Genomic DNA, 26,566 nt, shown 5'->3' on the forward strand with positions numbered 1-26,566 from the left:
ACCAATAACATTTTATTTGATTTAATGCAACCATCACATGTTCTCACATGCCTGTTAGACCTCACAGGGAATCGTGGTGCTTCTGGTCCAAACATGGCCAGTGTGCATCCCAAATGGCACCACCCTATTCCATAGTACACTACTGTTGACCAGGGCTCTGGTCATCAGTAGTGAACTATATAGGGCATATGGTGCCATTTCAGATGCAGCCCATGTGTGAATCTGTAGAGGGTTTGGGTGAGCATGTTTTAAACCCAAGCGTGGTAAATGACAAGTTTACTATGGGGAGTATTTGTGTTGGCACATCCATAAAGACCATCTTGTGTCTCCAGCCAGCAAAGTCCCACTGTTGTTTGTACAGCAACTCAGACCATATGGGAGAAATTAGCAATTTGTTTTGTGTGCAAGTTGTGAAGCTCAGATGCTCATGGGTTGATATGCTTGTGCTATGGATTTCTTAAACACCATTAATACCAAAATAGGAGAGCTACAGGTGAGCTGCTACTTCACTCTAACACCCTGTATCCCTCTCACTCCTCATATCCATTCCCCTCACCTGTCCATTGGCCCTGCAGTAAGGAGCAGCAGAGAGCCAATAAGATAATGTCAGTGTGGGAGCAGCGCACCAACCAACTGCGTCGAAACAACCTGAGAGCCAGCTCCGAGGCTCTGTTCAACGAGCTGGACCCCGAGGAGCGTCTGCGGGTCTCCTCCGCCCTCCACCTGCGCTCCGACATGAAGACCCACAACGACCGCCCCCTAGTGGTGGAGCCAGGTAACGGGGACAATCCCCGACCCCCCGAGGAGGACAGAGACGGAGCAGACCCCCAGCAAGAGGGAGGAGAGCCCCACGGTCCACAGCCACGCAAGCACTACCGTCACCGGGAGAGGAACGGGGAGATTGGGGAGAGCAGGCATCACACCCACCACAGCCGCAGTAGGGACCACTACCACCCAGACGGGCCCCGGTCCAAAGAGGGCAAGGTGGAGAGGAACCATAGTCGAGAGGGGGGGCAGGGCCACAGGCACCATCACCAGGCTGAATCCCCAGAGGAGGGGGTTAACGGAGGGGGAGAGGGAAGGGAAGACCGCCACCACCACTCCGACAGACAGGGGAACGGGGCCCTGGCTACCAGGGACAGACTGGAGAGCAGGGGCCGGGGCCACAGGGAAGAGAACGGAGAAAGGAGGAAGCACCGCTCACGCAGAGTCAGGGCCCAGTCAACACTGGATGGAGACGAGTGCAGAGAGAACAGAGAGAGAAATGGAGACGGGGACCAAGGACACAGGTGAGACCAGTGCTGACTGACCAACACATTCTCAATGTGCTTTAATTACCTATTTTTACTAAGTCATCACCGCAGAGCTTCACTGATGTGCACAGGCTGTGTTTTGAATGTTTTGCAGGGACAGGCAGACCGACTCTCAAGGGGAGAGCTTGGCCACCAGTCCTGTGCAGCCTCCTGCAGGTCTGCAGGCTGGAGAGAAGCAAGAGGATGCTGACAACCAGAAGAACAGCCACAGAGCCAGCCAGGCAGGCCTGAACAGCAACACTGTCCACATCCCTGTCACCATCACCGCCCCATCCAGAGAGACCACCATCATACCCAGTCAGTACCCTAGTCTCTATCTTAGTCCAGGAGTTTTCTAACTTTTCTTGCCCAGGGACCCACCGCCAAGGCAAACCAGCGAACCAAGGACCCCCCCATCATATGTTAGCAAAACAAATTGTGAATGATAACGGCAAGTAGAAGTAATTAACATTTAATAATGATAAGCAGTTTCATTTTTCTGACCACCTCACAGTTCATTGGAAGAGGAAGTGTAAACTCTAACATAGTCTATTACCTAGAAAGGCATCTTCGCGGCGTAGAGAAAGTGTTGCTGTTGTAAAGCACATTTTCAGCAATTCTTCAAATTTTCTCATTGAACTCATTGAACATTTTGTAGCCAATTTTCAGAAATTCTACACACTTTGGCATAGAGCTGAGACAATTTTGCCAATTCTATTTTGCCATGGCTAATGCTGTGTTCCTCTGCTCAAACATTAGAACAATTTTAATGGACATTTATTTTTATAATTCTCCCTGACTGTCTAGCTTTTATTTGATTGTTAGTTCTAAAGATGATATTATGAAAATATAAAGTTTAATCTTTTTTGTGTGCTTTCTGTCTGTTTTTGGTCTTTAAAGTTGACACTGAAATAGTTTTTCCATCCCGTAAATAGCCACTTACAGTGCCTTGCGAAAGTATTCGGCCCCCTTGAACTTTGCGACCTTTTGCCACATTTCAAGCTTCAAACATAAAGATATAAAACTGTATTTTTTTGTGAAGAATCAACAACAAGTGGGACACAATCATGAAGTGGAATGAAATTTATTGGATATTTCAAACTTTTTTAACAAATCAAAAACTGAAAAATTGGGCGTGCAAAATTATTCAGCCCCTTTACTTTCAGTGCAGCAAACTCTCTCCAGAAGTTCAGTGAGGATCTCTGAATGATCCAATGTTGACCTAAATGACTAATGATGATAAATACAATCCACCTGTGTGTAATCAAGTCTCCGTATAAATGCACCTGCACTGTGATAGTCTCAGAGGTCCGTTAAAAGCGCAGAGAGCATCATGAAGAACAAGGAACACACCAGGCAGGTCCGAGATACTGTTGTGAAGAAGTTTAAAGCCGGATTTGGATACAAAAAGATTTCCCAAGCTTTAAACATCCCAAGGAGCACTGTGCAAGCGATAATATTGAAATGGAAGGAGTATCAGACCACTGCAAATCTACCAAGACCTGGCCGTCCCTCTAAACTTTCAGCTCATACAAGGAGAAGACTGATCAGAGATGCAGCCAAGAGGCCCATGATCACTCTGGATGAACTGCAGAGATCTACAGCTGAGGTGGGAGACTCTGTCCATAGGACAACAATCAGTCGTATATTGCACAAATCTGGCCTTTATGGAAGAGTGGCAAGAAGAAAGCTATTTCTTAAAGATATCCATAAAAAGTGTTGTTTAAAGTTTGCCACAAGCCACCTGGGAGACACACCAAACATGTGGAAGAAGGTGCTCTGGTCAGACGAAACCAAAATTGAACTTTTTGCAACAATGCAAAACGTTATGTTTGGCGTAAAAGCAACACAGCTGAACACACCATCCCCACTGTCAAACATGGTGGTGGCAGCATCATGGTTTGGGCCTGCTTTTCTTCAGCAGGGACAGGGAAGATGGTTAAAATTGATGGGAAGATGGATGGAGCCAAATACAGGACCATTCTGGAAGAAAACCTGATGGAGTCTGCAAAAGACCTGGGACGGAGATTTGTCTTCCAACAAGACAATGATCCAAAACATAAAGCAAAATCTACAATGGAATGGTTCAAAAATAAACATATCCAGGTGTTAGAATGGCCAAGTCAAAGTCCAGACCTGAATCCAATCGAGAATCTGTGGAAAGAACTGAAAACTGCTGTTCACAAATGCTCTCCATCCAACCTCACTGAGCTCGAGCTGTTTTGCAAGTAGGAATGGGAAAAAATTTCAGTCTCTCGATGTGCAAAACTGATAGAGACATACCCCAAGCGACTTACAGCTGTAATCGCAGCAAAAGGTGGAGCTACAAAGTATTAACTTAAGGGGGCTGAATAATTTTGCACGCCCAATTTTTCAGTTTTTGATTTGTTAAAAAAGTTTGAAATATTCAATAAATGTCGTTCCACTTCATGATTGTGTCCCACTTGTTGTTGATTCTTCACAAAAAAATACAGTTTTATATCTTTATGTTTGAAGCCTGAAATGTGGCAAAAGGTCGCAAAGTTCAAGGGGGCCGAATACTTTCGCAAGGCACTGTAAATGGCCTGCTTAAGAATTGTCTCCATATTAAAGGGATAGTTCAAGATTTTGGCAATGAAGCCATTTATCTATTTCCCTAGAGTCGGATGAACAGGAACAGTTTGCATGCTAACTGTTCCTGTAGGCTTCCAGTCATTGCACTAAGCCCAGTTAGCATGGGCTAGTGAAACAACCTCTAACTTCCTTCATGCTGGACGCAGTGACATAACAATGGTGGGAAAAAAATCCCCACAACCCCTAGGGGGCCGCGGACCCTAGTTTGAAACCCCTGCCTTTATCAATACCTCAGTCTGTACACCAGTCAGTTCCCCACTGTATTATGTTCCTCTTAGCCATAGGCTGCAGGGGAAACACTTGGGTGAAAGTGTAGTGTAACATTAGGTTAGTATGACTGATCAGCTGTGTGTTGGTTATGTTGTAGTGAAGGTCTATCATGAGTTCTTTCTGAGTGTAATCTCTCTCTCTCACTCTCGCACTCACTCTCTCTTTGATAGTGGATAACATAGACTGTGAGAGCCTCCCCCTGAACGAGGAGAAGAAGGACTTGGAGGAGGAGCTGAAGAACGGCCCCAAACACATTCTCCCCTACAGCTCCATGTTTGTGTTTGGACAGACCAACCCGTAAGTCATGTCCTAAGACAGGGAACCTGTTGGCTAGTAAGACTAGTCTGGGCTCAAACTGTTTCTGCATTTCTATATTTGGTGCCACTCAGTATTATGTCAGCGTTTTGAGAGGGTATGTTGAGTGCACTCAGTGAGATTACCTGTGCTGTTCAGGGTGCGTCGGCTGTGCCACTACGTGGTGAACCTGCGTTACTTTGAGATGTGTATCCTGTCAGTCATCACCATGAGCAGCATAGCCCTGGCTGCTGAAGACCCTGTGCAGGCCAATGCACCACGCAACAATGTGAGTCCTGCAAGAGTACACACACACACACACACACACACACACACACACACACACACACACACACACACACACACACACACACACACACACACACACACACACACTGCTGGGTATTTGGGTACGGAGGCCTGAGGAGCAGTTCCTACTAGCGCTAAAGGAATTGCCTCCAAATCCCAGAACCCCCTCAGTCCGACTGACTGACTAGCTGATTCATTAGGCCTGATTGAGCTGCCAGAAGCTTCTAGAATTTCTGCTAATATCACCTGAAAGTTATACTTTGTGAGAGTGCTACAGAAACAAAATTTGTAATAAATATGAGCTGAGTGCTGCTAAGGTGAATGCCTGCTGTGTGTCTTGAGGAAGAGGAAAGAAGACGGGCTGTGTGACATCTGACTGAACATTCAATCATTTGCAGGTGCTCAAGTATCTGGACTACGTCTTCACAGGAGTGTTCACCTTTGAGATGGTGATTAAGGTGAGAGGTCATACTGGTGAAATGGTTGGAAATAGACATACAACAGTTTCCTCAGTTTGAACACACAGAGGTACTCTCTTAAGTTGCAGCTAGAATTAGCTCCACTGAAATGCGGTAGCACTGGTATTACAGTATATCCAAGACCAGGGCTCCTTGCTGAAGTGGTAACATTCATCCATTAACATTCATAATGTGGATCATCTTCCTTATGACTTTAACTCTGTGTGTAGATGATAGACCTGGGACTGCTCCTTCATCCTGGTTCTTACTTCCGGGACCTGTGGAACATCCTGGACTTTATTGTGGTCAGTGGAGCTCTGGTGGCGTTCGCCTGCTCGTAAGTAAACACTTGACATACTGTTTGTTCTTGTGCCAGCTGTAGGTGGGGTTAAAGGGGCAATCTGGGGTTCGAAAAACCAAACAAAGCAGGCACCTCACCATTTGTTTTGGTAAAAAGCTGAGGAATGGGGCTGGAGAAATTGAGAAACTTAAGTCCAAAAATGTATGTTCCAATCCTAGATTGCCCCTTTAAATTGATTGCAGTATTAGTACTGTTTCAAATCCTTTTTCAGCCAACAGCACCTCTCCCCACTGTGTTGACTCTCCAGCTGGCGCATCTACAAATATGCCAGTCTGGGTGGTGCACTCACTCACCCGCCACAGCCCAAAACATTCCCCCAAATCAACCTCTCTGTACAGCAATGAGGGGCTCCAAACCACTTTGCCTGTGGTTATTTGCCAAAATGGGTTGTTGCTCAAACTCTTCTTTTAACCTTTAATCACCCCTCCCATCTGTGTAATAGGGTGTGTGGGATTTGGTTAATGAGCGTGAGGTTAAGCTGGGGAGGTGGGCGGGGGCTTCGTCTTAGTGCTAATGTACAGCAGTTGTTCTCTCCCTCCCTGGTACTGAGAGGGAAATGTTATCAGTTGCGTCTATGGCAAGTAACACACAGTCTCAGACATGCACACACACAAATACAATAAAGGGAGGTGAAATCCAGTCTTTCCAACCAGTAAAAGGAAATGGTGTATTCTCTCCCACAACCAGCTCAGTCAGTTATTTTGCACCCCAGTGGTGTCATGGTGGGGCTAATGTGTAATAACCTGGGAAGTAGTCTATTGTACCACATTTGTATTGCTGTTGTCTATCTTACTCTTCTCTCTTTTTTTCTGAACTGTAGCCTATTGTATATGGATGGTTTTCTGTGTCGCTGACTGTCTCTTTCTCATTTAATTCTGTCCCTCCATCTTTCTCTTTTGTGGCTTGGATTGCTTTCAGGAGCTTCATGGGGTAATGCCTTTGTTTGCCTGCTTTTTTCCCTTTGTCTCTTTTGTCTTTCTTGACAGTTTATCTCTCTCTGTCTCTCTCTCTCTCTCTCTCTCTCTGTCTCTCGTACGGTTTGTCTCTCTGTCTGTTTCTCTGTCCATCCTAGTCAACAGAGCCTATGCCCAACATGTAGCCAGCAGCCTCATGCTCATTTCTCAAGCTTTTTGATTAGTTAGCCTGTATTAGAGGTCGACCAATTATGATTTTTCAACGCCGATACCGATTATTGGAGGACCAAAAAAAGCAGATACCGATTATTCGCCCGATTCTTTACATTTATTTGTAATAATGACAATTACAACAATACTGAATGAACACTTATTTTAACTTAATATAATACATCAATAAAATCAATTTAGCCTCAAATAAATAATGAAACGTGTTCAATTTTTTTAAATAATGCAAAAACAAAGTGTTGGAGAAGAAAGTAAAAGTGCAATATGTGCCATGTAAGAAAGCTAACGTTTTAAGTTCCTTGCTCAGAACATGAGAACAAGCTGGTGGTTCCTTTTAACATGAGTCTTCAATATTCCCAGGTAAGAAGTTTTAGGTTGTAGTTATTATAGGAATTATAGGACTATTTCTCTCTATATCATTTGTATTTCATTAACCTTTGACTATTGGATGTTCTTATAGGCACTTTACTATTGCCAGTGTAACAGTATAGCTTCCGTCCCTCTCCTCGCTCCGACCTGGGCTCGAACGAGGAGCACAACGACAACAGCCACCCTTGAAGCAGCGTTACCCATGTAGAGTAAGGGGAACAACTACTCCAAGTCTCAGAGCGAGTGACGTTTGAAACGCTATTAGCGCGTACCCCGCTAACTAGCTAGCCATTTCACATTGGTTACACCAGCCTAATCTTGGGAGTTAATAGGCTTGAAGTCATAAACAGCGCAATGCTTGACGCACAACAAAGAGCTGCTGGCAAAACGCACGAAAGTGCTGTTTGAATGAATGCTTACGAGCCTGCTGCTGCCTACCACCGCTCAGTCAGACTGCTCTATCAAATCATAGACTTAGTTATAACATAATAACACACAGAAATACGAGCCTTAGGTCTTTAATATGGTCGAATCCGGAAACTATCATCTCGAAAACCTTCTTTCAGTGAAATACGGAACCATTCCGTATTTTATCTAAGGGGTGGCATCCATAAGTCTAAATATTCCTGTTACATTGCACAACCTTTAATGTTATGTCATAATTACATAAAATTCTGGCAAATTAGGTGGCCCAAATTAGGCGTCCCAAGCTGTTGCATATACACTGACTCTGCGTGCAATGAACGCAAGAGAAGTGACACAATTTCACCTGGTTAATATTGCCTGCTAAGCTGGATTTATTTTAGCTAAATATGCAGGTTTAAAAATATATACTTCTGTGTATTGATTTTAAGAAAGGCATTGATGTTCATGGTTAGGTACACGTTGGAGCAACGTTACGCACCGCATCGATTATATGCAACGCAGGACACGCTAGATAAACTAGTAATATCATCAACCATGTGTAGTTAACTAGTGATTATGATTGATTGATTGATTGTTTAATGCTAGCTAGCAACTTACCTTGACTTACTGCATTCGCGTAACAGGCAGTCTCCTCGTGGAGTGCAATGAGAGGCAGGTGTTTAGAGCGTTGGACTAGTTAACTGTAAGGTTGCAAGATTGAATCCCCCGAGCTGACAAGGTGAAAATCTGTCGTTCTGCCCCTGAACGAGGCAGTTAACCCACCGTTCCTAGGCCGTCATTGAAAATAAGAATGTGTTCTTAACTGACTTGCCAAGTTAAATAATGATTAAATAAAGGTGTAAAAAATAATAAAAATTAAATCTGCCAAGTCAGTGTCCAAAAATACCGATTTCCGATTGTTATGAAAACTTGAAATCGGCCCTAATTAATCGGCCATTCCAATTAAATCGGTCGACCTCTAGCCTGTATAGCTACACATCTATAGATTCACCCTCATTATATTACTGTAGATGATTGGGTCACATTCCATTTGGATAGTCCCATATAGATGCTCTACAGATGGTCATCATACTATCTGTTGAAAAGCAACTGCTTGCTAAGGTTACAGTTAGGGTTAGCTGTAGAATAAGAGTTAGGGTAAGGGTTAAGATTAGGATTAAGTTTAGGGTTAGGATAAGGGTTATGGTTAGGGTTGCGGTTAGCTGTAGAATAAGAGTTAGGGTAGGGGTTAAGATTAGGATTAAGTTTAGGGTTAGGATAAGGGTTATGGTTAGGGTTAGGGTTAGCTGTAGAATAAGAGTTAGGGTAGGGGTTAAGATTAGGATTAAGTTTAGAGTTAGGATAAGGGTTAGGGTTAGGGTTAGCTGTAGAATAAGAGTTAGGGTAGGGGTTAAGATTAGGATTAAGTTTAAGGTTAGGATAAGGGTTATGGTTAGGGTTAGGGTTAGCTGTAGAATAAGAGTTAGGGTAGGGGTTAAGATTAGGATTAAGTTTAAGGTTAGGATAAGGGTTATGGTTAGATTTAGGGTTCGGTTTAGTGGATGGATGGTGTTGTTGAATGTGATTGAACATCTACAAACCATCTATATGGGACTGTCCAAATAAATAGTTTCCTGTTATTCTGACCATTTACATATGTTCACTTATTTACTCTTCCATTGAAAATTCACACTCACTCATTATTGAGAGGGTGTTTTTGCATGTAACAGTAGTTTGATTTGATGTAGGTGCGTTTGAGGTGTGTGAGTGTGTGTGCCTCTTCACTGTGTGCGTGTGAATGGCTGTCTATATGCACATACATCCTTGTGTGTGCGTGCACGTGTGTATGTGCAGGTGTGTGAGTATGTCTGTGCGTGTGAGTGCGTGCATGCATTCGTGTTTGTGGTAGTTGTCCCATAATGCTGTCTCAGTAGGGTATGTATGTTTGTTCCTCTCCTGGTGCTGTGGGATGCTGATAGGGAGTTATCTGGAGGATACACTTCCTCTCCCTAGCTGCTCACATCACAGACAGACAGACAGACAGACAGACAGACAGAACTGTGTCTCTTGTCGAACGTCATGTCTTGTCCTCCTTAATGCCATCTCACTGGAAAAACCTCCTGTCAGAAAGTCCCAAATGGCACCCCATTTACCAATGTAGTGCACTTATTTTGACCAGGCCCAATATGGCTCTGGTCAAAACTAATGCACTATGTAGGGAACAGGGTGTAATTTGGAACTCATTCTGGGTCTTCTTGTCAGAAACAGGAGATGGACAGCTAAACCTGTCCTTTTACTATTTTTTTCAGTCTGTTAGGTTTCTGCTCTTTTTTCACTTGAACTTAGTAAAATCCTTCTGTGTGCTTGTCATTCATTATCTGTTTCATTCTGCTGTGTTTTGATGTTCTTATTATGTCTTAAGGATAACTAGCACCACAGTATCTCCATTCCTATTCAACAGTAGTAGTGGTAGTAGTAGTAGTATTATTGGCTTAAAGTGTTTATTTTGCTCAGTGTTTCTGTATATTTCTGCCTTTTTCTTTGTCTCTATGAAGCAGCCTTAATATCTTATGTGCTTTGGGTTTGTTCTCTGTGATTCGTGACGTGTGTTTGTTTGCGTGTGTCCTGTTTATCATTGCTCTTCTTCATCAGATCGCAACAAAGCGTGGCCAGGTGGGGACCTACCCTCTCCCTGTCATTGACCCTTGACCCCAAAAACGTTCCCCTATCAACCTCCTCCATCGCATTCCAAAACTCTCACTTTCTCTGCTAGATACCCATTCCACCTCTTACGCTCTCAATGAACTAATCCCAGTCCCAATGAGGAACTATTGGAGACCCAGTAGCTTTCAGAAGACAATCACTGATCAGATTCATCTCTGTCCCTTGTTGCCATTGTGTGCCGACATGCCAAAGCAAAGGACAATGCCAACATTTACAGTTGGAATTAGAATGAAAGTATATCAAATGAATACTAATATATTTATAGTGCATTCGGAAAGAATTTAGACCACTTCGCTTTTCCACATTTTGTTACGTTACAGCCTTATTCTAAAATGGATTAAATGGTTTTTTCCCCTCGTAAATCTACACACAATACCCCATAGTAACAAAGCAAAAACAGGTTTTTAGAAATGTTTGCAAATGTATACAACCATTCAAAAATGTGTGGTCACTTAGAAATGTCCTTGTTTTTGAAAGAAAAGCACATTTTTTGTCTATTTAAAATAACATCAAATGCATCAGAAATACAGTGTAGACATGGTTAATGTTGTAAATGACTATTATAGCTGGAAACAGCAGATTTGTAAAACATTTATATCTACATAGGTGTACAGAGGCCAATTATCAGCAACAATCACTCCTGTGTTCCAATAGCATGTTGTGTTAGCTAATCCAAGACTATCATTTAAAATAAAAAATAAATATAATTTTTTATTTTATTTTACCCTGTTTTCTCCTAATTTCGTGGTATCCAATTGTTTTAGTAGCTACTATCTTGTCTCATCGCTACAACTCCCGCACGGGCTCGGGAGAGACGAAGGTTGAAAGTCATGCGTCCTCCGATACACAATCCAACCAAGCCGCACTGCTTCTTAACACAGCGCGCATCCAACCCAGAAGCCAGCCGCACCAATGTGTTGGAGGAAACACCGTGCACCTGGCAACCTTGGTTAGCGCGCACTGCGCCCGGCCGCCCACAGGAGTCGCTGGTGCGCGATGAGACAAGGATATCCCTACTGGCCAAACCCTGGAGTATTATTTATTTATTTTTATTTTATTTTACCTTTATTTAACCAGGTAGGCAAGTTGAGAACAAGTTCTCATTTACAATTGCGACCTGGCCAAGATAAAGCAAAGCAGTTCGACAGATACAACAACACAGAGTTACACATGGAGTAAAACAAACATACAGTCAATAATAAAGTATAAACAAGTCTATATACAATGTGAGCAAATGAGGTGAGAAGGGAGGTAAAGGCAAAAAAGGCCTTGGTGGCAAGGTAAATACAATATAGCAAGTAAAACACTGGAATGGTAGTTTTGCAATGGAAGAATGTGCAAAGTAGAAATAAAAATAATGGGGTGCAAAGGAGCAAAATAAATAAATAAATTAAATACAGTTGGGAAAGAGGTAGTTGATAGGGCTAAATAATAGGTGGGCTATGTACAGGTGCAGTAATCTGTGAGCTGCTCTGACAGTTGGTGCTTAAAGCTAGTGAGGGAGATAAGTGTTTCCAGTTTCAGAGATTTTTGTAGTTCGTTCCAGTCATTGGCAGCAGAGAACTGGAAAGAGAGGCGGCCAAAGAAAGAATTGGTTTTGGGGGTGACTAGAGAGATATACCTGCTGGAGCGTGTGCTACAGGTGGGAGATGCTATGGTGACCAGCGAGCTGAGATAAGGGGGGACTTTACCTAGCAGGGTCTTGTAGATGACATGGAGCCAGTGGGTTTGGCGACGAGTATGAAGCGAGGGCCAGCCAACGAGAGCGTACAGGTCGCAATGGTGGGTATTATATGGGGCTTTGGTGACAAAACGGATTGCACTGTGATAGACTGCATCCAATTTGTTGAGTAGGGTATTGGAGGCTATTTTGTAAATTACATCGCCAAAGTCGAGGATTGGTAGGATGGTCAGTTTTACAAGGGTATGTTTGGCAGCATGAGTGAAGGATGCTTTGTTGCGAAATAGGAAGCCAATTCTAGATTTAACTTTGGATTGGAGATGTTTGATATGGGTCTGGAAGGAGAGTTTACAGTCTAACCAGACACCTAAGTATTTGTAGTTGTCCACGTATTCTAAGTCAGAGCCGTCCAGAGTAGTGATGTTGGACAGGCGGGTAGGTGCAGGTAGCGATCGGTTGAAGAGCATGCATTTAGTTTTACTTGTATTTAAGAGCAATTGGAGGCCACGGAAGGAGAGTTGTATGGCATTGAAGCTTGCCTGGAGGGTTGTTAACACAGTGTCCAAAGAAGGGCCGGAAGTATACAGAATGGTGTCGTCTGCGTAGAGGTGGATCAGAGACTCACCAGCAGCAAGAGCGACCTCATTGATGTATACAGAGAAGAGAGTCGGTCCAAGAATTGAACCCTGTGGCACCCCCATAGAGACTGCCAGAGGTCCGGACAACAGACCCTCCGATTTGACACACTGAACTCTATCAGAGAAGTAGTTGGTGAACCAGGCGAGGCAATCATTTGAGAAACCAAGGCTGTTGAGTCTGCCGATGAGGATGTGGTGATTGACAGAGTCGAAAGCCTTGGCCAGATCAATGAATACGGCTGCACAGTAATGTTTCTTATCGATGGCGGTTAAGATATCGTTTAGGACCTTGAGCGTGGCTGAGGTGCACCCATGACCAGCTCTGAAACCAGATTGCATAGCAGAGAAGGTATGGTGAGATTCAAAATGGTCGGTAATCTGTTTGTTGACTTGGCTTTCGAAGACCTTAGAAAGGCATGGTAGGATAGATATAGGTCTGTAGCAGTTTGGGTCAAGAGTGTCCCCCCCTTTGAAGAGGGGGATGACCGCAGCTGCTTTCCAATCTTTGGGAATCTCAGACGACACGAAAGAGAGGTTGAACAGGCTAGTAATAGGGGTGGCAACAATTCCGGCAGATAATTTTAGAAAGAAAGGGTCCAGATTGTCTAGCCCGGCTGATTTGTAGGGGTCCAGATTTTGCAGCTCTTTCAGAACATCAGCTGAATGGATTTGGGAGAAGGAGAAATGGGGAAGGCTTGGGTGAGTTGCTGTTGGGGGTGCAGTGCTGTTGACAGGGGTAGGAGTAGCCAGGTGGAAAGCATGGCCAGCAGTAGAAAAATGCTTATTGAAATGTTCAATTATGGTGGATTTATCAGTGGTGACAGTGTTTCCTATCTTCAGTGCAGTGGGCAGCTGGGAGGAGGTGTTCTTATTCTCCATGGACTTTACAGTGTCCCAGAACTTTTTTGAGTTAGTGTTGCAAGAAGCAAATTTCTGCTTGAAAAAGCTAGCCTTGGCTTTTCTAACTGCCTGTGTATAATGGTTTCTAGCTTCCCTGAACAGCTGCATATCACGGGGGCTGTTCGATGCTAATGCAGAACGCCATAGGATGTTTTTGTGTTGGTTAAGGGCAGTCAGGTCTGGGGAGAACCAAGGGCTATATCTGTTCCTGGTTCTAAATTTCTTGAATGGGGCATGTTTATTTAAGATGGTTAGGAAGGCATTTTTAAAAAATATCCAGGCATCCTCTACTGACGGGATGAGGTCAATATCCTTCCAGGATACCCCGGCCAGGTCGATTAGAAAGGCCTGCTCGCTGAAGTGTTTCAGGGAGCGTTTTACAGTGATGAGAGGAGGTCGTTTGACCGCTGACCCATTACGGATGCAGGCAATGAGGCAGTGATCGCTGAGATCTTGGTTGAAGACAGCAGAGGTGTATTTAGAGGGGAAGTTGGTTAGGATGATATCTATGAGGGTGCCCATGTTTAAGGCTTTGGGGAGGTACCTGGTAGGTTCATTGATAATTTGTGTGAGATTGAGGGCATCAAGTTTAGATTGTAGGATGGCTGGGGTGTTAAGCATGTTCCAGTTTAGGTCGCCTAGCAGCACGAGCTCTGAAGATAGAGCATTTGTGGGTTCAATTACAGGTTCAAAATGTCCAGAAACAAAGAACGTTCTTCTTAAACTCGTCAGTCTATTCGGGTTCTGAGAAATGAAGGCTATTCCATGTGAGAAATTGCCAAGAAACTGAAGATCTTGTACAACCCCGTGTACTACTCCCTTCACAGAACAGCACAAACTGTCTGTAACCAGAATAGAAAGAGGAGTGGGAGGCACCGGTGCACAACTGAACAAGAGGACAAGTATATTAGAGTGTCTAGTTTGAGAAACAGACGCCTCACAAGTCCTCAACTGGCAGCTTCATTAAATAGTACCCGCAAAACACCAGTCTCAACATCAACTGTGAAGAGGCGACTCTGGGATGCTGGCCTTCTAGGCAGTTGCAAAGAAAAAGCCATATCTTAGACTGGCCAATAATAATAAAAGATTAAGATGGGCAGAAGAACACAGACAATGGACAGAGGAACTCTGCCTAGAAGGCCAGCATCCCAGAGTCACATCTTCACTGTTGGCATTGAGACTGGTGTTTTGCGGGTACTAATTAATGAAGCTGCCAGTTGACGACTTGTGAGGCGTCGGTTTCTCAAACTAGACACTCTAATGTACTTGTCCTCTTGCTCAGGAACTCTGGAGATCATCGGGTTCTTGGGCACCTCCCAGGCCTTCTCCCCCGATTGCTCAGTTTGGCCGGCCGGCTCTAGGAAGAGTCTTGGTGGTTCCAAACTTCTTCCATTTAAGAATGATGGAGGCCACTGTGTTCTTGTGGACCTTCAATGCTGCAGAAATGTTTTGATACCCTTCCCCAGATCTGTGCCTCAACACAATCCTGTCTCGGAGCTCTACAGACAATTCCTTCCACCTCGTGGCTTTGTTTTTGCTCTGACATGCACTGTCAACAGTGGGACCTTATATAGACAGGTGTGCGCATTTCCAAATCATGTCCAATCATGCATTTAACACAGGTGCACTCCAATCAAGTTGTTGAAACATCTCAAGGATGATCAATGGAAACAGGATGCACCTGAGCTCAATTTTGAGTCTCATAGCAAAGGGTCTGAATACTTAAGCAGATAAGGTATTTCTGTTTTACATTTTTTATACATTTGCAAAATGTTCTAAAAACCTGTTTTCGCTTTGTCATTATGGGGTATTGTATATAGATTGATTGGGGGGTCTGTAACGTAATAGATCTGGGACTGCTCCTCCATCTTGGTTGGAACGTAACGAGATGTGGAAAAAGTCAAGGGGTCTGAATACTTTCGGGAATGCACTGTATACTGTAATTATACAAAGTTACAAGCATACTGTGTCATCAGAAAGTCCCAATTTACATACAAACATAATCGTAAATAGTGAAGGCGTTAGCGAGAAGGGCAGATCAGGGAGAGTGAAACGTGTTTCTGGGTTGAGAGAGCAGAAGGTTCGGAATAATGCTCATGTTCTACTGGGAGGCAGATTATTGTAAACAGGAAATGCTGTGCTCTCTCTCTCGGAAAGGGGCAACCAATAAGGCTGTAGTCATGGTGACCGAGGATAACCTCCTCGCATCTGGCTGCTGCAGCTGCACACACAAGTCATATCAGGGCTGATCTGAGCTACTTAATGTGAACACACACACACACACATCTATTCTTCCTGCCTACAGCTCTTCTGAAAGCTATTGAGGAATGGTTCACTCGCCATCTAGACGTGTTGAGACCCTGGATTGATACGGGCGGGGGTTGACTTACCGGATTGCATGCTGGGGTAACCAGATCTTTAGTGCATGCATGACTGTTGCATGCCAGTGTATTAGACCTAAAGCTCCCATTGGGTAAGAAAAAGTAAACACGCCCATTCTGTGTGGAACCATGCTTCTGTTTTCTCTAGTTATTGAGGTAGTTGTCTCCACTGAATACATCTAGACTAACTCATTATGGGTTCAGTCCTTGAGATGGGTGCACAACACATACTGTATAGCTCCAGTTTATGTGCCAATCTTCCATTGACGGCAGTGTGAGATTTATTCCAAAGTATGAGGTGTCTACTTCAGTTCAGTATGCACCTCACGTCATGATTTCAAACTGTATAGTGCAGTACATTGCACGGTGCTCCACTGAGAGTGGAAAGGCAGGGTTGCTCTCTCATCCCCTCTAGCAGAATCATGGATGGGTTACAACTTCCTATAGTCAGTTCTTCTTTGGAGCCTCCTAGTCCTCCTCCACTGGCTGTCTGGGCCTTATTTCACACTGAATTTAGGAGCTCCAGCCCCATCTATATTGATGGACAGAGAGGACTGACTGATTTCTGCCTGTGTAAGAGTGGAGATATGCACCCTAGAGAGTTCTCTACAGATTAATATGGAGCCGCAGGCATTATCAACCTGCCGAGGAGCTGTGACCACACACACACACACACACACACATACACACACACACACACACACGCACAGTCTTGTACAACTAACCTTGTGGGGACACACAATTCAGTCCCATTCATAATCGTATTTTCCCTAACCCTTATCCTAACCTTAACCCGGAAACCTAACCTTAACTCTAACCCCCCTAGAAATAGCACTTGACCTTGTTGGGACTACTAGACTGCTGGTCCCCACAAGTATTGTTAAACACGTCCACACTAGAAATGCTCACACACACACTCATACACACACACATTAAAGTATGTAAACTCATAATAAACACACAGAATATACGATGGTGAGAGTATATGGACAGCCACAGTGTGTAAATGTGACTGGTAGATTATTGTATTGACACCACACTGTCCATCTGGCTCCTGAGGACGGTACTGTTTATTGTCGCTAACAGGTTCTAAATTATTGTTTTGTAACCCTCCATTGTGGCAAGAACATCAGTGGTTCCTGCAAAGAAGCTCGTCCCTGACTCAGGGCTGGTTTCTTTGTATCTTTTTCTACCACCGTGTATGTCCTATTATGTGATTGCTCCCTGTATTGCTCTTAAAATATGATTCAATAGCTCTATTGCTCTGTGTAGGTATGTTTCTGTACAATAACCCATCAACTCACATGCATGTACTCTACTAACTCTATTGTACTCTACTAACTCTATTGTACTCTACTAACTCTATTGTACTCTACTAACTCTATTGTACTCTACCAACTCTATTGTACTCTACCAACTCTATTGTACTCTGCTGTACTCTACCAACTCTATTGTACTCTACTGTACAATATTGTACTCTACTGTACTCTACCAACTATATTGTACTCTACCAACTCTATTGTACTCTACCAACTATATTGTACTCTACCAACTCTATTGTACTCTACCAACTCTATTGTACTCTACTGTACAATATTGTACTCTACTGTACAATATTGTACTCTACTGTACAATAGTGTACTCTACTGTACTCTACCAACTCTATCGTACTCTACCAACTCTATCGTACTCTACCAATTATACTGTACTCTACTGTACTCTATTGTACTCTACCAACTCTATTGTACTCTACTAACTCTACTGTACAATATTGTACTCTACCAACTCTACTGTACTCTACCAACTCTATCGTACTCTACCAATTCTACTGTACTCTACTGTACTCTATTGTATTCTACTGTACTCTACTGTACTCTACTAACTGCTGAATATACCTACTAGAACTTGTAACTGCAAGAATGGGGGGTATTTGATTTATACATGTGTGCCTTAAAGAGAGAGAGTTTAATGAATACCGTGTATGCCAAAGGAGGCTGGTGGGAGAAGCTATAGGAGGATGGGCTCATTGTAATGGCTGGAATGGAATGACTGGTATGGTATCAAATATATGGAAACCATATGTTTTACTCCGTTCCATTTATTCCATTACAACAATGAGCCCGTCCTCCTATAGCTCCTCCCTCCAGCCTCCTCGTGTGTGTGTGTGTGTGTGTGTGTGTTGTGTGTGTGTGTGTGTGTGTGTGTGTGTGTGTGTGCGTGCGCGCGCAATGCGAGAGACAGGTCAGAAGGTAAGGTAGTGGTGAGAGCCTGTGGGCCACAGCATAATGCCTATTCTCCTTTTGTTTGGTCTATAGTCACTAACTGTGGGCTTGCTCTGTGCAGAGGAACTAAAGGCAAGGACATCAACACCATCAAGTCTCTCAGGGTGCTGCGAGTTCTAAGGCCTCTGAAGACCATCAAACGACTGCCAAAACTCAAGGTAGCTACATCTGTTACCTGTTCGCTCCGCTCTGACACAACAGAAAAGCCACAAGTCAAACAAACACATACAGATGCACTCACGAACGTACACACACACACACACACACACACACACACACACACAGACCTGTGCCTCTGCAACACACACACACACAGAAATTGCAGCAGCAGCCAGTGGATGAATAACTCCCAAGTGATTTGTTTGAGATATAAACTAATAAATTAATCACATCAGTGGGAGAGAAGAGGAGGATGAGATGTAATGACTTATATCCACAGTGTCTATCTTCATATACCAGTTAATCATCCTCTGCCCGGTGACAAATGGGGAAAAATGCTAATCTGTCTCACTCTTTTCAGGACCCCAGCTCTGATCTTGTCTCACAAGGACTAGACCAAAGTAATTGATGTGTGGAAAGGTAGTTGATCAGACCAAAGATAGCAGCACATCCTGTTGAAGTAATTGATGGGTTGATTGAGATAGATCAGGGTTAGCAGGGAGGTAAGCCCTTCTACTCCCTACCTCTGGTCCAGGGCGTTACATGCTGCTTGCTGAGGCTGAAGGCTCAGTGTCAGCAAGCTGCATGTAACACACGGGACTAGAGCTAATCACTCTCATACACTTAGCTATTTGTACTGAGTAACATGAGTGACGTAAAAAATAACTTACTTCAGGGAGCAGCTCTGTGAGTTACTGTCTCATTCATCCCTGCAGATACATATTAATTGGGAAGATTTCAAAACATGCCATGACAGGAAGACAGTCATTCAAACCACAAATTGATCAACAGAGTGCTGCGTAGAGACTGTGTGCATGTGTCTAGATGGGTGTTCACATGCATGGTAACGTGTTTGAGTGATTGTGTGTTCCTCTATTTATTGGTGTGTGTGTCCTCCTCCAGGCCGTGTTTGACTGTGTGGTCAACTCTCTGAAGAACGTGCTCAACATCCTCATTGTCTACATGCTCTTCATGTTCATCTTCGCTGTGATCGCTGTGCAGCTGTTCAAGGGCAAGTTCTTCTACTGCACCGACGAGTCTAAAGGTCTGGAGAAGGACTGCAGGTACAGTACACAGTCACACCATTGACACTGACTGGTATTGGATATGCCCTTACGAAAAAGAAACATGACAAAGTCACGAGAGAACAAATCACCTGTAAAATGTGAATACATATTTTTTATATAATATATAGTTGAAGTCAGAAGTTTACATACACTTAGATACGAGTCATTAAAACTCATTTATCAATGACTCCACAAATGTCTTGTTAACAAACTATAGTTTTGGCAAGTCGGTTAGGACATCTACTTTGTGCATGACACAAGTACCTTTTCCAACAGTTGTTTACAGACAGATTATTTCACTTCTAATTCACTGTATCACAATTCCAGTGGGTCAGAGGTTTACATACACTAAGTTGACTGTGCCTTTAAACAGCTTGGGAAATCCCAGAAAATGATGTAATGGCTTTAGAAACTTCTGATAGGCTAATTGACATAATTTGAGTCAATTGGAGGTGTACCTGTGGATGTATTTCAAGGCCTACCTTCAAACTCAGTGCTTCTTTGCTTGACATCATGGGAAAATCAAAGAAATCAGCCAAGACTTAAAAAAATATTTGTAGACCTCCACAGGTCTGGTTCATCCTTGGGAGCAATTTCCAAACACCTGAAGGTACCAAGTTCATCTGTACACAAGTATAAACACCATGGGACCACGCAGCCATCATACCGCTCAGGAAGAAGACACGTTCTGTCTCCTAGAGATGAACGTACTTTGGTGCGAAAAGTGCAAATCAATCCCAGAACAACAGCAAAGGACCTTGTGAAGATGCTGGAGGAAACAGGTACAAAAGTATCTATATCCACAGCAAAATGAGTCCTATATCGACATAACCTTAAAGGCCACTCAGCAAGGAAGAAGCCACTGTTCCAAAACCACCGTAAAAAAGCCAGACTACGGTTTGCAACTGCACATGGGGACAAAGATCATACTTTTTGGAGAAATGTTCTCTGATCTGATGAAACCAAAATAGAACTGTTTGGCCATAATGACCATCGTTATGTTTGGAGATAAAAAGTGGAGGCTTGCAAGCCGAAGAACACCATCCCAACCGTGAGGCACGGGGGTGGCAGCATCATACTGTGGGGGTGCTTTGCTGCAGGAGGGACTGGTGCACTTCACAAAATAGAAGGCATCATGAGAAGGAAAATTAAGTGGATATATTGAAGCAACATCTCAAGACATCAGTCAGGAAGTTAAAGCTTGGTCACAGATGGGTCTTCCAAATGGACAATGACCCCAAGCATACTTCTAAAATTGTGGCAAAATGGTTCAATGACAAACAAACAACAAAGTCAAGGTATTGGAGTGGCCATCACAAAACCCTGACCTCAATCCTATAGAACATTTTTGGGCAGAACTGAAAAAGCGTTTCCGAGCAAGGAGGCCTACAAACCTGACTCAGTTACACCAGCTCTGTCATGAGGAATGGGCCAAAATTCAACCAACTTATTGTGGGAAGCTTGTGGAAGGCTACCTGAAAAGTTTGGCCCAAGTTAAACAATTTAAAGGCAACGCTACCAAATACTAATTGAGTGTATGTAAACTTCTGACCCGCTGGGAATGTGATGAAAGAAATAAAAGTTGAAATAAATCATTCTATCAACTATTATTCTGACTTTTCACATTCTTAAAATAAAGTGGTGATCCTAACTGACCTAAGATATGGAATTTTTACAAGCATTAAATGTCAAGAATTGTGAAAAACTGAGTTTAAATGTATTTGGCTAAGGTGTACGTAAACTTCTGACTTCAACTGTATATGGATTCGTATGCTTAATTTATAAGTCCATAAATCTATGTAGCAACTAAGGATTGCCCCCTTAAAAGGCAGTGACCATCATACAGCAGAACTGTCTCCATTTGAACATTATCCATTAACCTGCCCCATTTATTCTGTCTACTCTTCCACAAATGTCCCGCAAAATCGTTCCCGTCTCGCATTTGGGCTTTTTAGATGTGGTCGCCTTAATTCCCCCAATGGAACATTGCTACTGCAAAATGTTAACACCATCTTTTCACATGTGAAAATTCGATTTTTGCAGTTGGAGTGTTTTTTGTGAATAGAGCTTGTGCCAATTTACCTACAAGATAACAATACAATACTGTGCTATTCTCTTTTTCTTTCTTTCTCTCTTTGTCGTCTCTCTTTCCCCCCCCCCCCTCTCTTTCCAACGTTCATCAGGGGTAAGTTTCTGGACTATGACGGTGATGAAGTGGCGGCCCAGGATCGTGAGTGGAGGAAGTATGAGTTCCATTATGACAATGTGCTGTGGGCCTTCCTCACCCTATTCACCGTCTCCACCGGGGAAGGCTGGCCAATGTGAGTAGCCCACACCAGCCAATCAACTGTAGAGAGAAGCTCAGGCCAGCCAATTACCTGTAAAGACCTTGTCACATAACTACAGGCTAGCGCATCACTGGTAATGAGCTACTCACATAACCACAGACTAGGTAGCCAATCAACTGTGAAGAGAAATACAGGCCAGCCAATCCCCTACATGTGGCCTACTTACATTACTACCGACTAGCCAGTCACTGGCAATGGCCTACACACATAACCACAGGCCGGCCACTCAATCACCTACACATCACCTATTCACATAACCACCGGCTAGCCAATTAGCTTCCCAAATAATTCCAAGCAGACTAGAGGGTTCCTATCGGGTCCATTGACCCCTATTGAATGTACACAGTGTCCTCAACAAGACGAGCATCCCATTTGACATCCATTCCAAAGGACAAAGTGCCAATGATGTGGGGGAAATAAATGATCCTGGGTGAGACTAGGTGGGGTGAAATCCAGTGGGAGAGGTGTGTGTGTGTGCGTAATGGCGTGCGTGTGCTGAGGTAATGTTCAGGAGGAGACAGCGCTAGTCAGTATGATGGCCTTCATCATTTGCACTAATTTATGGCATGTAGAACCTGACCAGGGTTGGAGTTGAGGATACCACAATGTCTTAAGTGCTCTCCTCAGCTAGTCAGTCATTCATCTTCTCTCTCTGTCTCTCTCCACATCTCCTTCCTCAGGGAAATCATTACCCCAAGTACAGGGTTTAACAAGGGCTACACAATACAATGTAAAAGAGCTAACTAGCGTTAGATTGATCTTTAAATCAAAATGGCTCTATTCCCTGTGACTCAGCGAATAGGGCTTGAGAAGGGGTACTACAGCTCTTTTTGGTATTCTCAGAAATTAATATAAAGCAGAATATCTTCAAAACATCAGTGTTTTTAGTTTTATTTACACATTTGCTGCATATCTGTTTTAATCATATAAAAAAAAACTCATTTTTTTTTGTTGTTGTTATGCAACCTGGTAAACATTCATATATTCCCTGCTTCGTAATATTATTCCCTGCTGTACTCAGTTATGGAAGATGGAAGATGAATATTGGACATATTTTGCTCCAGTAAATGTATTGCTTTTTTCCCCACAGCCTGCTTGTACATCACATATTATTGTGTGCCCTCCCTGCCATGGCTGCCTAGTGGTGTATGTATAGGTTAAAACAATTAAACTAGTTAGGCTTAGATAGTATTAGGATAGTTTCCTCTAGGTACAGATCTAGAATCAGCTTCCCCTACCCGAATCCTTACTTTAACCATTAATGGGACAAATGCAAAACTGACCCTCTGTGTTTACCTGTTTTCTCCAGGGTCCTAAAGCATTCTGTGGATGCCACCTATGAGGATGAGGGTCCCAGCCCAGGCTTCCGTATGGAGACCTCTATCTTCTATGTGGTCTACTTTGTGGTCTTTCCCTTCTTCTTTGTCAACATCTTTGTGGCTTTGATCATCATCACCTTCCAGGAGCAGGGAGACAAGGCCATGTCAGAGTGTAGTCTGGAGAAGAACGAGGTACACAAACACACACAAACAGACACACACACACACACACAAACCTTCCAAGAGCCGGGAGACGAGGCCATGTCAGATTGTAGACTGGAGAAGAATGAGGTACACAAACAAAGACAGACTGACACACACACACACACACACACACACAAACCTTCCAAGAGCCGGGAGACAAGGCCATGTCAGATTGTAGTCTGGAGAAGAACGAGGTACACAAACACAGACAGACCGACACACACACACACAAACCTTCCAAGAGCCGGGAGACAAGGCCATGTCAGAGTGTAGACTGGAGAAGAACGAGGTACACAAACACAGACAGACCGACACACACACACACACAAACCTTCCAAGATCCGGGAGACAAGGCCATGTCAGATTGTAGACTGGAGAAGAACGAGGTACACACACACACACACAAACCTTCCAAGAGCCGGGAGACAAGGCCATGTCAGAGTGTAGACTGGAGAAGAATGAGGTACACAAACACAGACAGACCGACACACACACACACAAACCTTCCAAGAGCCGGGAGACGAGGCCATGTCAGATTGTAGACTGGAGAAGAACGAGGTACACAAACACAGACAGACCGACACACACACACACAAACCTTCCAAGAGCCGGGAGACAAGGCCATGTCAGATTGTAGTCTGGAGAAGAACGAGGTACACAAACACAGACAGACCGACACACACACACACAAACCTTCCAAGAGCCGGGAGACAAGGCCATGTCAGAGTGTAGACTGGAGAAGAACGAGGTACACAAACACAGACAGACCGACACACACACACACACACACAAACCTTCCAAGATCCGGGAGACAAGGCCATGTCAGACTGTAGACTGGAGAAGAATGAGGTACAGTATGCTGTCTGAACACACACTGAACCACAGAGATAGAGAGATACACGCGCACACAAACACAAGCAGAGAGACAAATACACACATACACAGAGAACAGACACACTCTCACCTAGTTGTCTGGCACCCAGTGAAGGTAACTCACTTTTTGTTGACACGTGCACCAACAATTATTAATACAAGGCCAAGTCATTTCTTCCTCTCCTCTGTTGAAACCGTCCCAGTGTTGGATCTCTCAACACTTTTCATAGCACCTGTGGATATATTTCAGTTGATTTCCTGGCTAGCCTGTTGTTTCCCTCAGAAGGCATCAACACAAAAGAACAGCAACCCTCAGGAGAAGCAACCAGCCCAGTGTAGTCCATCCAGCTGTATCTTCATTTCCTACATCACTGAGGTTCACTCCACAGTATGTCCCAAATGGCACCCTATTCCCTTTTATGGCGCGCTACTTTCGACCAGAGCCCTATGGGCTCAAAAGCAGTGCACTATGTAGGGAATATTAAACACTCCTGGAAACTGTTAGGTTGCATGCCAGCACTTATCGGACGTTAGTTCAGCCTTTGATATTTTTCATTTGATTGTACATTGGTCCTTTTATATGTTGATAATCAGTGTTTGAACAATATCAGATATGATTAGGGGGATGAGTGAGTGAGTTTCACAAACTCTCACCTCATTTCTCTCCCTCTTTCTCTCCCTTCCTTCCCTCCCTCCCTCCCTCCCCCTCCTCCAACACAGAGAGCTTGTATCGACTTTGCCATCAACGCCAAGCCTCTGACGCGCTACATGCCAGCAGACAAGCAGTCGTTCCAGTATAAGATGTGGCAGTTTGTGGTGTCGCCGCCCTTTGAGTACTCCATCATGACCATGATCGCACTCAACACTGTGGTGCTGATGATGAAGGTCAGTGATGCTTCCCACACACCATCAGCAATGTGTCCATTGTAGAAACAATGGTCCCGTTCCAGGCTGTATACATTATAGACACATGCCAGATATCAGAATGCCTGGATAACTGTACACATCAAATGATATTGCAATTGGATGCCCCTCTGCACAGTCAATAATGTGGCACACAACCATTGGTTGATGCAATTTTATCGTCTGCTATGAAGTCAGCCTGCAACGCAACCTATAACTGGATATAAGCATTGCAAGTTTCCCTTGATCACTGAGGCAGGGTCAGAGCATTTGTCATAACTCTAATTAATGATTTGGGGGTTGGGAAATCTGATCCTAGATCTGTTATAAGGGGAATTTCTACCTTGAGTGGGATAACTTTGGGACAGGGTTTTGGCACATGTAATCAGTTTAATTTGGATGGATACATTGAACGTATCCGTTGTTGATGTTTAAGCAGCCTCTCTGTTGCTTTAACCACATGGTTGATCCATTTGGCTTATCTCCAGGTATTGACCTTTACAGGTCTGTCAGACTGAGGGATAGGGCTGTTGCGGTGTCTGTATTACCACCATACTGGCAGCCATGAGTCAGGACCACAGTAAAAATCCACAGACTACCAGGCCAACAGGGCCTAATGTTAGTTCCTAATGGCCTGGTAGTCAGGGTTCTGTCGTTTCTCCATCAGGTCCTAATGGCCTGGTAGTCAGGGCTCTGTCGTTTCTCCATCAGGTCCTAATGGCCTGGTAGTCAGGGCTCTGTTGTTTCTCCATCAGGTCCTAATGGCCTGGTAGTCAGGGCTCTATCATTTCTCCATCAGGTCCTAATGGCCTGGTAGTCAGGGCTCTATCGTTTCTCCATCAGGTCCTAATGGCCTGGTAGTCAGGGCTCTATCGTTTCTCCATCAGGTCTTAATGGCCTGGTAGTCAGGGCTCTATCGTTTCTCCATCAGGTCCTAATGGCCTGGTAGTCAGGGCTCTATCATTTCTCCATCAGGTCCTAATGGCCTGGTAGTCAGGGCTCTATCGTTTCTCCATCAGGTCCTAATGGCCTGGTAGTCAGGGCTCTATCGTTTCTCCATCAGGTCTTAATGGCCTGGTAGTCAGGGCTCTATCGTTTCTCCATCAGGTCCTAATGGCCTGGTAGTCAGGGCTCTATCGTTTTGCCATCAGGTCTCCATCAGGTCCTAATGGCCTGGTAGTCAGGGCTCTGTCGTTTCTCCATCAGGTCCTAATGGCCTGGTAGTCAGGGCTCTGTCGTTTCTCCATCAGGTCCTAATGGCCTGGTAGTCAGGGCTCTGTTGTTTCTCCATCAGGTCCTAATGGCCTGGTAGTCAGGGCTCTATCGTTTCTCCATCAGGTCCTAATGGCCTGGTAGTCAGGGCTCTATCGTTTCTCCATCAGGTCCTAATGGCCTGGTAGTCAGGGCTCTATCGTTTCTCCATCAGGTCTTAATGGCCTGGTAGTCAGGGCTCTATCGTTTCTCCATCAGGTCCTAATGGCCTGGTAGTCAGGGCTCTATCGTTTTGCCATCAGGTCCTAATGGCCTGGAAGTCGGGGCTCTATCGTTTCTCCATCAGGTCCTAATGGCCTGGT

The 26,566-nt window shown here is 44.1% G+C and overlaps 1 protein-coding gene across 1 annotated transcript in view; it reads left to right on the forward strand.

Annotated features, from left to right (window-relative positions):
- cacna1b (neuronal-type voltage-gated calcium channel subunit Cav2.2) overlaps positions 1 to 26,566 on the forward strand; it is a gene marked incomplete at both ends in the record, with an annotated part of 126,808 nt that overhangs the window by 63,359 nt on the left and 36,883 nt on the right. The window contains 11 exon segments of the mRNA NM_001124629.1: positions 576 to 1,289; positions 1,408 to 1,610; positions 4,346 to 4,472; positions 4,629 to 4,758; positions 5,177 to 5,236; positions 5,467 to 5,573; positions 18,181 to 18,277; positions 19,182 to 19,342; positions 21,529 to 21,666; positions 23,003 to 23,204; positions 24,810 to 24,974. Coding sequence (NP_001118101.1) covers positions 576 to 1,289; positions 1,408 to 1,610; positions 4,346 to 4,472; positions 4,629 to 4,758; positions 5,177 to 5,236; positions 5,467 to 5,573; positions 18,181 to 18,277; positions 19,182 to 19,342; positions 21,529 to 21,666; positions 23,003 to 23,204; positions 24,810 to 24,974 — 2,104 coding nt within the window.

The sequence above is a fragment of the Oncorhynchus mykiss genome, chromosome 5 (assembly GCF_057628025.1).
Source record: "Oncorhynchus mykiss isolate SJ-2025 chromosome 5, ASM5762802v1, whole genome shotgun sequence".
NCBI lineage: Eukaryota > Metazoa > Chordata > Actinopteri > Salmoniformes > Salmonidae > Oncorhynchus > Oncorhynchus mykiss.